Raw genomic sequence first — 15,576 nt, forward strand, 5'->3', positions numbered from 1 at the left:
AACACAGAAGAACAGCAGCATCAACACAACATATGCACAGTTAACTACGTGTGCTGGCAAAGAGAGAAAGCTGAGGGAGTGGAGAGGCAATTTAAATGGTACAGATACTTCTTTCTGCTTGCACTCAGTAAGTGCACTGTGAGGCTGAAGATGAGAGGGGAAACAAGAATCTGCCATGCTCCCAACCCCACCCTATGGTTCTCAGGACCAACTGTCTCTCACAGTGAGCATCTCAGAGCCGGCCTCCTGCTGAGCTGAACAGAATCCACTGTTTAAACACACGCATTTCTCATATTGCAAGGTCCCCAAATGCAAATCACCTATGTACTTCCTCAGGTGCACAGCTGGGAAAGCTGTAATCTTTTTTCAACACTGTGGACAAACTGTAGAGAACTCACTGAAAGGCACGTTTACTCTCCAATGTGTGCCGTCCCTCAGCGACCTTCGAGGAGCATGTGTGATTCTGCTTTATATGCCAACCAGGGGCAGACCCAGGTTTTCTAAAACCTGAAATTTATACAGTTTCGGAGACCCCAAAAAGAATGGAAAATGATACAAAGTTAGGGCCTTGTGAGGCCTCTGTCAGTGAGTGAAGGACCATGGAAGTTTAACTTCATTAGCTTCACAGTGATTGCATCTCTGGTGCCAACTCTAAGCCGAACTCTGTGTAAGATGTCACTCCTTTGAATAGGCAGGGACTCCAGGCAAGCGCACGGAAAGGTAGCTGCTGTTTTCCTGTGCACTGAGAGCATGTGGGCCTCCTGGAAGCTCACCGGAGGGTGGTGCTGGGCACACCTCATCAGTGCAGAGAGTGCAGGCCCAGGGACCTCACGTAGGGCAGAACAGCAGCCTGGAGGCCTCCCACGTGGCCGTCTGGTCTAGGCACATGCTGTGTCTGCTGCTGAGCTTGAGACAAGACCCACCGTCCTGTCCCAGCACACACCTTCTGACCCATCCCAATTGCAAAGTAACCGTGAAGGAAACCTCCCATCAGGCAGGTGTGGCAGCAGGCACAGTTGCCTGGGGCTGTGTGCTGTGAGACGCTGGCCCTGAGGCTGGCCAGAGGGCAGAGAACCCCTGGCTGAGAACCCCTGGCCAAAGCCAGTGCACACAGAACTGGAGCTTGGATGTGGCACCTCCAGGTATCTACCTCCCTTTCCATCTTTGTGAGCCCTTCCATCAGTGATCCCCCGTCCCCCAGCAGGTGGGCCCGGGCCTTACGGCGCACACGTAGCCTGTCGCTGGAGCCGGAGGTTTTCACTTCCTGGGTCACTGGGTTGTAGGCTGCACACTTGTACATGCCCTCGTCCTCCTGGCTGGCATTCACAATCTGCAGGTTCCCCGAGGGCATGATCAGGTAGTTACCTGTGGAAAGGGCAGGGCCAGGGGAAGATGGTATGGGTTCAGAATGCTTCACTCTGCAGCTTCCACAAAGGAGAGGTGCATGGAGGGAGAGGAACAGGCTGGGCAGGCACTAGGAGCTGATGTCCACCTGAGTCCCCACAAGACCAAGCCTAAGATGCCGTTCTCCCCATAAAACCTTGCAACAAGCGGGACAGAGTGCCAGAGAGAAAAGGTAACTAACCAACCAGCTAACAGACTGGCTGACTGACTAACTGCCACAACTTAGTGCATAGGTCAACGGAAGAGCATTTTATACTTTAAAGGGAGCTAAGGGAGGCTAGTAAGAAAGCAAGATTTGGAATCAGCCATGGTCTCACACTCTGGGTCTGCTGGGTATTAACTGTGTGATCTTGGGCAAGTTAATTAATCTCTCTGATCCAGTTTCCTCATTTGTAAAAAGGCTTAATGTATGCTGCCTCAGGGCCATTGTAAGGATTGAGAGGCCCAGGCTGCACACATGAGAGATGAGATCATCATTCCTGCAAGCCTCCAGGAAGGACGAAATTGATTTTGGAGCTTCCCATCATTCTCCCTTCCGAAATGATGAGCAAATCTTCCCATCAGTCATAGCCATCACTCAGAATCGCCTTCATTATTGCATTTCTGCTACTTGGAGAGGAATATTCTGACTTTCAACCACTGTCCTCCCCATGAATGCCACTGAAATCCTTTCTTCCGCATAAGAGGCCTGTTAGGCTCTGTCTGCTCCTGGTCCACGGGTGCCCTGGGATGGTGCCTCATGGGTGTTCAGGTTCTGTAGCTAGGAGGCAGATTCACAGCTCCTGGACACCCCAGCAACTAGGGTGGCATTTGGCTTCCCGGCAGGTAAAGCTATGGCCATCAGTGCTGAGCTTTGCCCTGGTGGCCCCTCCTGAGAGCCGTGCTGTTGCCAAGCCTGGTGCCTGCCTGCTGCTGGGCCACCCAGGTATGAGCTGCTTATTAGCAAGTGCCAGATGGAGTGGGAGAAACTCTTGGCCCTGGTGGGGCAGGCAGGCCTCTCCCAGAGGCTGTGGCCAACCTTCTGCTGGGGACAGAAGGGATTAATGCTCTTCTTCCCCCAGTCTCCAGTTAGTTCTGAGTGGTTGGATTAGGTGTTTTACCCTTTTGAAAACAGTTTTCTGTATTCTCTACGTTTTCTATAATGAACATATGTTCCTTTCATAACCAGAAAGAGTTGATAAAAATATCTTAAAATCTATAGAATATTTTTAAAGGTATACTTTTTTTTTTTCTTTTTTCTTGAGACAGGGTCTCACTCTGTCACTCAGGCTAGAGTGCAGTGGCAGGATCTTGGCTCACTACAACCTTAGCCTCCTGGACTCAAGCAATTAAAAGGTGTACATTTTGAGCTGTGGAGTCAGGTCAAGTAAGGTCTACTTGGCCTCGAGTATGGGGTCAGTTGTGAAGAGAAGCTGGCTTTGACTTCAGGGACAACCCCTTCCCCTCTGGCATTCTGTGGACCAAGTCTTGGCTTCCCTAGACCTGCTGCCGTGTCTGTCCACGGTGGCTTGAGCATGGAGCTGTGACAGCTGAGATAACTGCATTTACTATGCAAACGGGGAGAGGGAAAAATGAAGTCCACTACAAAGATTGCTCTGCTGCATGGGGAAGAGCTCCACCCCCTGCCAGGGAACCCTGGGGCTCCATGAATGGGCTTATTAGGCAGCCTTCCTGTGTGTGCCAGGAGGCACAGAACTTCCACAGGCAGCATGCAGAACCATGTGCTGAGAGCCTGGATGGAACAGCAGCATCTCGGTAATATCTTCTGGAGCCTGAAAGGATAAAGAAACGCCTCATGCTAAGACAGAGGACTTCCCCAGCTTTGGGACCCTACAGGACTAAATATCAAGAAAGAAGACATGACCAAGCATGGTGGCTCAAGCCTGTAATTTCAGCCAAAGCGGGAGGATTGCTTGAGCTCAGGAGTTCTAGACCAGCCTGGGCAACATAGCAAGACTGCCTCTATAACAAATAAAAATAAAGTTAGCCAAGCATGGTGCATGTGCCTGTAGTCCTAGCTACTCAGAGGGTTGAGGAAGGAGGATCTCTTGAGCCCTGGTGATGGAGGCTGCAGTGAGCTCTGATTGTGCCACTGAACTCTAGCTTGGGTGACAGAGTAAGATCCTGTCTCTTAAAAGGAAAAAAAAGGGAGGAGGACAGCTGGCCAGCATGAGGACAAGGCTGCTGGCATGTTGAGGGGGGTTTGGGAGGCAGCTGCAGCTGCCCTAGCTTCGTTGAGCAGCGAGCGGTTGGAGGCCAGCTTCCCTTCTGGCCTCAGCCTCGGCCTCTGGGCTCCTGCCCACTCACCTCTGGAGGCCTCCAGCCACTCTTGTTTGACGCTGTACCGGACCTGGGCTTTGGGGTGGCTCTCGGGCAGGTGGCAGGCAATGACTGCTGTGTTTCCCTCATCCACTTCAATCACGTGCTGCACATCTAACTTGAAGTCCTGGAGATCTGTGAAGAGAAGGGAAGGTGCTGGTTGGAGGAGAGCAGAACAAAAGTGTGACATTTCAGGGTGGGCTTGTGCCTTGGTGTTGTCCATCATGACAAAGCTCACACCTAGGGGGATATCAGGGGATCCGCCGAGTTCTTCCTTCAGCCCCTTGTTGTCTACAAGAGTTTGTAAGAGTGTGGGGCCCTCATCACTGATGGGGTTCACTTTGTATATACAAGCTGGGGGAAGGTGCAGAGAGAATCCCATCAAGGGGTGCCTCTGGCTCAGACCATCTCTTATACTGAGATGTGGGGGCAAGTTGGCTCTGCTTATCCACCCCAGAAATGGGGTGGGTCAAGGTACAAATGTCCTAGCAGAGCTGTCAGAAGGCTCAGCTAATGGAGATGGAAGGGACAATAAAAGAGAATGCTGATGTCTTTTCTCCAAGTTGATTAAGAACAGCCTTCCCAGGTTCTCCTTAGGCATCCACGATGACAAGTAACAGGCCTGAGATTCCACTTGATTGCTGGCCATGGTTATAACCAGAAGGTTGATTCTTGCTGCTCAGGAGCCACACCCCACTTCACGGAGGATCCTTCCTTGGGGCTGGGGGCAGGACTCTGGATACCCTAAGGGTTTTCTAAGACAAAGGGGAACCTGCCAGGACAACCGGCAGCACGCCAGGGTGGCTTAATGGCAGTGGACTATGGAGGAGCCAGGGTCCTGACATGAGGCTGTGGTCTCTGGCAGCCCCATAGCCATCTCTCCTGGCTTGGCACCATGGGATCTAAAGTGGGAGAGCATGGAGATTAATCTAGAATAAAAGCAGAATGTTTCCCAAACAATGCAAGAGTCCAAACAACAAATCTCTCTTTGTATGAGCCAAATCACTGATGTTGCTGAATAAAACAGAGACCACTTGCACAATAAAACTGCATGCATTCCAAGTTGGAAATCTGGTTTTCAGGATTATAGCTGAATTTAAGAGGAGAAATAAAAGTAATGGAGTATAAGACAGATGGAAATATTTTACCCAGACACTCTCTTCCTAAAGGTACTCAGAAAGCCCTGGAGGCACCTCCTCCGAATGCTGGCCACACCAAATTCTGCTCGGCTCCCGGGACTGACAGCATCGGGGCTGACTGCAATTTCACTGCAAGACTGCACCTGCCTCTGCTGTTGTTTCCAGTGGAGACCCAGAGAGGGCTGGAATCAGGTTTCTCACAGAAGACAAGAGATAATGACCAAAAACAAACTGGTGTCACCCTAGGAGTGCCTGGTGATTAAGGTACTCAGTGAGGTCAGGAGGCTTCCCACGTAATGGAACTTCCCAGCAGCTCTTAGTCAATTCAAGCCAACACCGGGGAGGAAAGCCCTATTGTTTCTGTGAAAGGATTGATGTCCCTTTGATTACAATATTAGACTGTGAACTCTTTAGGGGCAGGGACCGAGTTTTGTTCCTGTCTGTGTCCCCTGAACCTAACCCAGGTCCTGGCCCAAGTACACACTTGGCAAGTGTTGAATGAATAAATGAATGAATGTTAATGAATGAAAGAATGAATATCTTGGAAGCTGAGCCCCACGAGTTAGGTACAAGACGCCCATTATGCTGCCTAGAAACTCAAATTCGTAGTTGAAGTTGGTCTACATTTTGAACAAACGGACAAGAGCCTAGCACAATAAATGTTCTATGAACATTATATCTAAGTGTGGCCAATGGAAGCTATTTTGCAAATAGAGTGTTTTTTGAGAGGTTATGCGGGATCTGAAGAAAGAAGTGAAATAGGTCTAATAAATGTACTGTAAGAAATGCATGCTATTCAAGGAGTGATGTGGTAAAAACAGTGACAGGATGGATAGTCCATTCTCCATGATGTGCTTATTTCACATTGCATGCCTGTATCAAAACATCTCGTGTACCTGATAAATATACACACATACTATGTACCCACACACACACACACACAAACCTTAAAAAAAATCGGGGATTGGCTGTCTGATTCCTTTCTATTGCCCCATTTCACTTTCTTGGCTGAACAAACGTGATGCCTGCAGGTCAAGGTGAGATCTCTCATAGATTCCTTCCTATGGGTAAGTGTAGGGCCTCCTGGGCTTTTAAATAATGATTTCAAAATTATTTAATGTTTTGTGTGTGATATCTGCCCCTAACTAAATGATAAATTCCTGGTGGGAAGCCTATTAATTTTTCACTCTTCACCCCAACCCCAAGCTCTATTGCATAGTACTGAGGATACAGCAAATGCTTTCTGAATCCTTGCTAAATAAATACAGTTTGGAAGGCTGAGCCCAAGGCCAGCTTGATGGGTGTACGACCTGCCCCTGCACTTGACGGGGTAACACTTGGTTTAATGATCTGCTTTCACCATCTGAAAATTCTTAATAATGCTTCATCGAGGGACCCTACATTTTCACTTTGCATTTGGTCCCACAAATTATTTAGCCCAGTCCTGGCTGAGCCTCTCAGCCAAGATAGCTAATGAGTTTTCTCTCAGGGAGGAGGAAGTTTGGACTATGGGAAAGGAATTGCTTGAGCTCAACATGTTCTAGCTAAATATCGGTAACTTTGTTTTCTGAAAGCAATTCACTTAAAAAATGCAAAGGCCTTAATCCCCCTTCAGGCCAGTGCGCCCTGTACCTGCCAAGTCAGGAGGCTCCCCACAAAGGGAGCTGTGAGTGATTGTGAGCTGTGAGTGATTGTGAGCTTAGGGGCATCTGGAAAATTCCTCAGGCGCTGTGAAGCACTCTCCTCCATGGTCGAATAAATCCCAAACTACTCCACCAAGAGGTTTTTTTTTCTTTTTTCCTCCTCCTTTTCTTCACCTCATTCCAAGGAAATTTGCCTTAAGCAAAGAATATACTTAAAGCTAGCAGATCATTTTGCAAGAAAGATGTAAGCAACTGAAAGGAGTTTGGCACCAGGATGCCATCTCCATCTTCATGGCCCCAGGCTCCTGCCCATTGTAACTGAGGGCTTATCCAGGCACGGAGGGAGCATGCACTCTGCCAGGCACCCACCTCAGCAACCCAGTGGTAGAAAACACTGTCCCTTTTAATCCCCTCTTGGCTCCTGCTGCACCCTCTGACAGCTGCTCAGTTGGAGACAGAAGGCTGTGCAGTGGGGGAGCATGAAGCTGGGCACTGGTCAGCCATGCGGCCAGACAGCCCCTCTGTTCTGATGCCAACATGTGCACAACAGCCTGTGCAGGCAGGACCGAGGGCACCCCAGCTGGACATCCAGCTCCCCACAAGGGGCAACTGGCAGGCGAGCCTTCCTGGCTTCAAAACAAATAAGCAGCAGTTCGGTCCTTGGCCCTGTCCCTCCTACCCCCATCCCCCCTCCCCCCGTGCCCCTAAGCTTAGCCTTAGCTTAAAACACTTCCAATTTGGCCGCTTGAGTAAAACTTGAGTTTCACTAAGGGATCAAAGGCAGAATAATGAAGTGATGAATGATCTGAAAATCAGAGGACTCCGTTTTTCTAGTGTTTTTGGACGGGAAGGGGGCCAGGGAGGGGTGGGGAGTTCATGATCAATAAAAGCCTAATCAGCCATCAGATGGGGCAGATGCAGAGAGGAGCTCTAGCTGGCGCATATGAAGGAAACCAGCCTGTTCCCAGGCCCCTTTGTCTGCAAAGCTGGTTTCCTGGCTGAGTCCCTAGGCTGCTCGGTGTGCTTCACTGGAAATAAGGGACAGGCCCTTCAATTACAAATGGGGTTAGCAGGCCTCCGCTGCAGAAACATGGATCAGGTTTCATGGGGAAATGGTTTGACACGACACCTGCCCTTGCCTGTTGGCTGGTGTGTTTGAGAAATCCATTAGAGGAATGTTTTTGCAGCTTTATACCTTCCCTCCCCTCGCACCCTTCTTTTGCATCCTCTCTTTGTGCATTTTCCAGCTACTTCATTAACTTGTCCACATTAATCAAATGCTAGTAGACCCACTTTTGTTTCTCAGCTCCCAACAGGTCGGAAGTCCTGGTCTTTGGGGCCATCTCTGAGTTTACTGACCTTATTTACTTGTCACACAGCTTTGCGATTTCTGAGAAAGCCTATGATATTTTGGGCTCCATATAGAACCTGGCCCAGTTCCTTCCTTCTGGGAGCTCAGTTTCCAAAGGGAATATGTACACTCTGATACATCACTTCTGTAGGATGCCTGAACACAGACGTTACAGGGATGTGTTCAGACACACATCATGTGATGTACTCTGTGCTTTCTCTTCACGTTCAAAGGGCACATCAGGCACAGACCTTTTTGGCTATGGGAAAAACAGAAAGCAAATTAAAGACTGTCAAAGGTACATGGATGTGGCTGCCATCAGCAGGATCACATGTGAAACTGCAAATTGGCACATTTTATCTTGAGTATCTCTTGAATTTCTTTCTCACCACCTTCTAGTCTCTATCTTTCCTTTATTAATAAAAGGCTTGGCAGAGCTATGAATTAAATTACAGCATTTGGTGTATGTTCATGCATTTTCATAACACAAACTGTCAAATATTAATTGTAAGCTTATCCCCCAATTTTCATGGACTTTACATGTCCAACTACAGGATGTGTTGGGGCTCAGTTAAATGCTCCAGGTGTAATCCATAAACCTAACAATCACGTCCAAGGGAGTTCTTCATTCAATCTTCTCCTGCACCCTCCTTTAAGCTTCAAATTGAAGTTCAATTCTGTTTGACCTAAGAAGAGAAGTAAGACGCCACCATCCGCTGGATGCTTCATGGAGTTACCAATATCCCCATATCCATGAGCTCTGCTGAATGCTTAAAGAAACTTTGGCCTTCTACCCCTGCAGGTACTTCTCATGTACAGTCCTGTCCTACCCTCCTGCCTGTTCCTGGGGATCACAGGACAAGCCTGCACTCCTCTACAGAGGTCTGGATGGGATCCATTAGGTCACGGGGCACCGCATAGGGCTCATGTGGCAATGCTACCAGGATGACTTAGCAGCCTCAGGGCCACTGGCAGGTTTCTGGGCTGATGGATAATTCTATTCCCCAACTGTCACAACCTCCAAGCCTCAACTTGTCCCTGTGGCAGCTTGCTGCACCTGTGGCTAATGCTACAAGGCACAAAGGATTCTGCTCTAATGGAACACTACTCAGTGGCATGCTGATCCTTTGGTCCTTCCCTGCACCTCAGTCCCTTTTTGAGAGACACCAGAGGTGCAGAAGAAGTAAAGTTACTAAGAGTTTTCTCTGGCTGAGCCTCTGGCTCATGGCTATCAGACAGACTTGGCTGTAGAGTCTGAGAAGACAAAGTGTTCTTGACACTCCTCACTATGTTGCCTCTGGACAATACGGGGGCTCTCCTGTGTCCCAAACTGCTTCATTGATGGACAAAGAGTCCCAACACAATTCTCGACCCCCAAGTCACTTGAGGAACCATGGCTTGGCATGACCTCAAGGTTATTCCTCTGAAATAAAATGATCTGCAAGTGAAAAGCCATGGCAGTTTTCTGCTGAAGATGTGGGACAACTACAGAAGCAGAGGAAAGGCTGGAGCCTCACTGTGCTCTCATGAGGTCAGAAAGCCTGGCACCTGGTGAGTGGTTGGGGTTTACTGTGGGCTGGGCAGGCATCTCAGAAGCCATGCATTTGGGGTAGTGACTAAGTCTTTTAGCCCTGGCATATAGACCCCCTGCAGCCCACAAAGCAGGACAAAACCAGCATTTGGTAAAATATCATCCCTCTGGTCATCATTGAGTCATTCATTTAGCAAGCCAGGTGCTACAGAATTGTCTATTATGCCAAGCACTGCAGAAAATACAAAGAAGAAAAGACATAGCTCCTAACCACAGGGAGCTTTCCATCACATAGACAAGGCAGGACACAATAATTCACAAGCGTGGTGTTCTCCAGCGTAGTCCTCACCACGTCCACCAGCACTCCAGCCTAAGTCAACACTGTAATCTACAGAGACACTTAGAAACATGGTTGGCAGAGTGAGTACTGCTCCTCCCTTTGCAGGCAGGGAGACTGGATAAATATGTTTGCTGTCTTTGGGATTTTTTTCCGCCTGTCCAATTGCACAAATAATTTTGGCTCCCAAGCTCTCTCCTGACAACCATGGAAACATGACATGAAATTTCTCAAACACACTTTCTGATGAAAGCAAGGCATGCTCTTTTTTATTTAAAGAAAACAGTTTCCATGGGGGGGAGGAGGAGGAGGAGGAGGAGGAGGAGGAGGAGGAGGAGGAGGAAGAGGAAGAAGAAGAAGAAGAAGAAGAAGAAGAAGAAGAAGAAGAAGAAGAAGAAGAAGAAGAAGAAGAAGAAGAAGAAGAAAAAACAAACCTTTGTAGATGCCAAACACATTAGTTGTTAAATCTTGTTTCTTTCTTTTCCTTTCAGTTGAGGTGGGATTTATACCCAGATTTGAGCAGTGGAAGAAAGCTGAGATTGGAGAAGAGATGAAGGAGACTGGGGGATGAGGGCTGAAAATCAAAGTCAAGACAGGAGAGAGAAATCTGGGGGTGGGCAGGAGGGGAAAGCAGGCCAGAAGGGAGGAGTAGGAGAGGAAGAAGGAGAGAGACTAAAAAGAACCTATTTTGCAATGTCATTAAATGATTTGCAATGAATTGGCCTAAGGCTTCAGGAATTTCTTGGCTTGAACCAATTAACAATATTTTATTTTGAAAAAAGACATAAGAGAACGAGAAATGCATTAATCCTCAAAGACATGTCAAGGATGGAGCCATGTCTCCATTGGGTCTGGCAGCCAGATGAACACAGAAGATGTCTGGTCTGTAGACCATCTCATCTACCCGACTTCGGGGCTGCTCTGAGGTAGGGCTGGTTAGCAGAATTGGGGAGTTTCTTTTGGACTAGATGAAGGAATGAAATAGTTAGAAAAAATATATACTGAAGAAAGAGAAGAAGGAAAAAAAGATTTACTTGCCAGCAACCCACATCACACATATTTCTCTGATCAACCAAATATAAACTATAAACTTAGCAGTGGGAAAATTAATGTGAGTCCTGGTGGTCTGGACTCATCAGAGCCAGAGCTGGATCCTGGCACAGGCTTTGGAAGGGCTGGCAGCCTGTGCAGGAAGAGAGGGAGGAGAGAAAGCGGAGGCTGAGGAGCTCAGAGAGAGAATGCGGATGAGCACTTTGGTGTGGCTGTGATGAATAGTACTCCAGGTGGGAGAGATGGGGCAGTGGGGTCTGCTTTTTCTTCCCACACACCAGGAAACTGCATACCCCCATCAGCGTCAGTGGCATCAATCCCATCCACCCACTCCAAAATGCCCCTTGAGGTATATGTGAGGACAGTGGTCCCCAACCTTTTTGGCATCAGGGACGGGTTTCATGGAAGACAATTTTTCCATGGACCATGGGTGGGGAGACTGGGGGGGAAGGTTCTGGGATAAAACTGTTCCACCTCAAATCATCAGACATTAGTTAGATTCTCATAAGGGGCGCACAACCTCCTAAATCCCTCCCGTGCACAGTTCACAGTAGGGTTCACCAATAGAGGGTGAATAGAATAGTTTTCACCATTCAATAGAATAGGGTTCACCATTAGAGGGTGAACCCTATTCTACTGAATGGTGAAAATCTACTCTCTACTCTACGCTACGCTACTCTACTCTACTCTACTCTACTCTACTCTACTCTACTCTACTCTACTCTACTCTATTCTATTCTATTCTATTCTATTCTATTCTATTCTATTCTAATAGAATCTAATGCCACTGCTGATCTGACAGGAGGTGGTGTTCAGATGGTAATGCTTGCTGGTCCACCGCTCACCTCCTGCTGTGTGACCCAGTTCCTAACAGGCCATGGACCGCCATGGAATGGTACTGGTCTGCTGCCTGGGGGTTGGGGACCCCTGTGTTAGGTCATGGAGCCAAATTCATTGGCATCTCCCTGAGGTTCCAGAATTTCCTCCAAACATCTCAGTTTCTTTCAAATGCTGTTTTATGCTTCTGACATTCATCAATTTTTCTAAGTCTTTCTTGAATCCATTTGTATCTTCAACCTCTTTGTATCCTGAGTTCCTGCTTTATCCTTTCTTATATACTTCTTGAAAACTTTTAATATCAGAATTTGAAAAGGAAATTCAGAAATTGTTAATTTACCCTCTGTATGCCCTTTTTCATCTTCTAGACCTCAAACATGTTTTATCTGGGAGTATTCCTCTTTCACGATATTCACAGAAGGCCTATGGTGTGCCAGGCCCCGTGGACAGCACTGTGGACACAGACGCATAATAACAGTTCCTACCCTCCAGATAGAAAGGCAAGAAAGGGCTGTGGAAGCAAACCCAAGGTACTAAGGAAGCCGGGAAGAGAACTTACTCTAGACTTGGAAGTTGAAGGGGTCAAGAAATATTCCTAGAGAAGATACGTGAGTCTTGAAAACTGAGAAGGAATTAGTAACCCAAGGGAGGTGGGAACTTTCTGAGGACGGGATGGAGAGGAAGATGCTGCCAGCTGAGGGACCACCACTCTGAAAGCTAGGAGAAAGTGCGCGATGGAAAGTGGGCCTGAGGGAAAGGCTGTAAGCACCTCACTATTAATCACAATTCTCCCTACAGGAAAATGAATGCTGTTTCTACTTCAGCAAGTTTTTTTTCCTTTTGTTTACATTTTTTCTCATTATGAAGTGATCCTCCTTTAATTTGGATGTGAACATTATGTCTATTTGCAGGACAGACTCACTGTTCTATAGAGCTCAAGATTATTACCAGACTCCAAAAATGGCTGAAAGTCTAAAAACAAAGTCAAAGTAGAAATTGCTCAACTTTTCCACACACACACAAGAAACAGGAGATGCTGAAGTGTGAAGCTGTTTTGAAAAAACGACGGAACCAAGGACTCATTTGCTCTCTTGGTTTTCTTTTTTGTTTTAAAGGAAGCATCTTGCATCATGCTCCTTAAAGGAGTCCAGTGATTTCAAGCCGGCAAATCAATCTTTCCCTTGGCTTCTGGTGCAAAAGCTCCTCAAACTGTGTTTTGGCTCACTGAATCAACATACTACACAGCCCTTCCCTTTTCTCTTAGCTTAGAAAATGAACCCAGTATTGTATTTAAGCATTTGGCTGTGAGTGCAAAGAATGAATTGAGGACAAGGGTGGAGTGGGTTAAGAGTCCTTCAGGGTGTCCTTGGTAGAAGATGCACTATGAACCTGAGGTCTGTTGGGTAAATAGTGACCTCTGATAAATATAGAATGGGACCCCTGGCTGTTTGGGGCAGACATTTGCTGCCAAGATGCTCTGAGCAGAACTTACACCACGGATCTGTCTGGGTACTTGCACCAGGGCTAATAGGATTAGTGTGGCCAACGCCATTTGAAGATTTCACCAGAATATCAGGGACAATTCTTGTGAGCTATGAATTTCTGTCTGCATCCAGTAGAAAACAGAAAGCGTTGATGTAACTTTGTCCTAAAGCTATAAGGTATTCCTTATTCATTTCCTATTAAGATGCTCCAGTTGCTCAGCACCTTTTGGATCTCAGCCATCTTTCAATAATTTTCTTGCCCAACTGGCAAAGTAAAATACACATAACTTACGGTATGGAACAACTAAATTTCAAGCTGGCTCTCCTTTTCCAACTCCATCCCCCTGTGTGGAGCTGTCTCTGTCTCTCCCAGCCAAGGCAGGCTCACACTCTGCCCCAGCTGCAAATCTCCTTCCCCTCCTGGGGCAGCTTAGGAAGCCACCTGTGTTTTCTTTCCCTACAGCCCTTCTCACTGCCATCCCTTCATCCCAAGGCAAAAAGCTTGTACAGGATTCCCTGACGCCCAAGCCAACACACAAATGTTTTTCCAATTTGGAGGGAATGGCTCCTCCTGTTTTGTCAGGGAGTCACTGGCTAACTGAACCAGACGGGGGCGGAAGTGGGGAGTACTGGAGAAAACACTCTAAGTTTCCTTCTTAATCAGAAAATGTTCATACCCAAAGAGAAAAGAGATGAGAAACAACAAGAAATGGGGTGAGCGGGGAACAGGATGGAGAGAGAGAGACAATCACCTGGTGGCTAGATTAAGAATTTGATTGAGCTCACCATGGAAATATCTCACTATGGAAATAAAACTTTCTATGGCAGTATTGGTTCCATCCCAAAAACTGAACTGGGCCTAGGTCTGAATACACAATGTTAAGAGCTGAATTTGGTTGTTAAAGGTCTGAGAAAGGTACGTGAGGACTCAGAAATTAAAAATCAAGGTTGTCTTGTACACATTCTTCAAGGCTCAACTGCTGGGTCTTCCGCAATCCCCTGAAATGGAAATGAATCCTTGCTAGCCTCCGAGCTCCCATTAAAATCTGTTCAGATCTCTGTCGGGCAACTCATGGGGCTGCCTTGCTTTATGACTAATATGTTAACAAAGTCCACCTTCTCCATTAGACTGAGAGATGTTCAATGGCCAGGACCAGATCTTACTGTGCTCTGTTAGAAATTCTAAATGTTCCCAATTCTTAGGGCACCAACCTCCAAAACATCCAAATATAGGAGTCAGCAATGGAGAATGAGTGCCTTGCTGTTTTTCAAGTGGGACTCATGAACTTTGGTCTTGTCTTATTTAATAGAAGCCTTTAGAAATAGAATGCATTAAGTTGTAAGGTACTGAGGACAAAATTAAATTAAAGAGGTAGATTGTTAATTGTAGTAAGAAGACATATTCTGGGAAGAAATTATAGTGACTGTTGGAAATGAGAGATAAATTCTTTCTATTTATTGAGTTCTTGCTTGCTTGTCTCTTCTCTCATCCTCTCCACCCCTACACTTCACAGAGGAGGTGAGAAAAAAACTTGAAAAAAAATCAACATACAGGTTTTATATATATATTTAAAAATCAAGACTAGGGGAAAATTAGGAAAGGATAGTCTTAATAAGATTGCCCAAATTAAACCACAGTTTTGCTCTGAGACACCTGTGGCCAAAGAGAATCCAAACAATATGCCTCTGCCAAGGTGAGAGGGCTTCATGAAGCTGTTTCTGCAACCAGTGAATGCATCTCTGGTAGGGGCTGGGGCAACAGGGTCTCTGTGTCTGCATCTTCCAATGGTCAGCTCCACCCAAGGTTGAAATCCAAAGCATCCAGAGGTTTGAATGGAGCTCATGGCTCCACAAAGGTTAAGGAATAACCATTGTCCAGGCAGCATGGAAACATCTCTGTCTAAAGGTGCCATTAATGATTCTGGGAGCTGGACTTAGGGAGAATCTAATTTATTGACATTGCCTCCAAAGAGACATATTCCAAAAGAACTCCAGGCAGGTGGTGTATTTCAGGTGGACAGTAGGGGACTGTGATGGTTAATTTCATGTGTCAACTTTGCTAGACAATCTTTCACTTTGAGAAAATAATTACCCTCCCTAATGAGGATAGGCCTCATTTGATCATTGAGGGTATTAATAGCAAAGATATGTTTTCCAGAGAAGAACACAACGCAGAAAATATGCCTGAGTTTCCTGCTTTTACCCTCGACTATAATATCAATTCTTACCTGAATCTACAGTCTGCATGAGCTAACTCTTTAAAATAAATCTTTGTATAATATATAATTATACATATGCAAAATTAAATATATTATACATACACACACACACACACACACACACACACACACACACACACACATATATATGTATTATTGGTTCTGCTTTTCTGGAGAACCCTAATACAGAGATAAAGGAAGCTAGAAATATCTTAAGAAAGAAATGTCTACAATGGTCCTTAATGGACTATGGACTATTCTA

The 15,576-nt window shown here is 46.5% G+C and overlaps 1 protein-coding gene across 7 annotated transcripts in view; it reads right to left on the reverse strand.

The window, feature by feature from the left end:
• Nucleotides 1–15,576, reverse strand: part of BOC (BOC cell adhesion associated, oncogene regulated) — a 75,419-nt gene that overhangs the window by 14,837 nt on the left and 45,006 nt on the right. For all 7 annotated transcript variants that reach the window (XM_032150162.2, XM_032755062.2, XM_058437498.1 and 4 more), the window contains 2 exons: nucleotides 3,712–3,858; nucleotides 1,222–1,365 (listed from right to left, as the gene is read on the reverse strand). In XM_032150162.2, the coding sequence (XP_032006053.1) occupies nucleotides 1,222–1,365; nucleotides 3,712–3,858 (291 nt within the window). The remainder of the gene's footprint in view (nucleotides 1–1,221; nucleotides 1,366–3,711; nucleotides 3,859–15,576) is intronic.

The sequence above is a fragment of the Hylobates moloch genome, unplaced genomic scaffold, assembly GCF_009828535.3.
Source record: "Hylobates moloch isolate HMO894 unplaced genomic scaffold, HMol_V3 SCAFFOLD_4, whole genome shotgun sequence".
NCBI classification, from domain to species: domain Eukaryota; kingdom Metazoa; phylum Chordata; class Mammalia; order Primates; family Hylobatidae; genus Hylobates; species Hylobates moloch.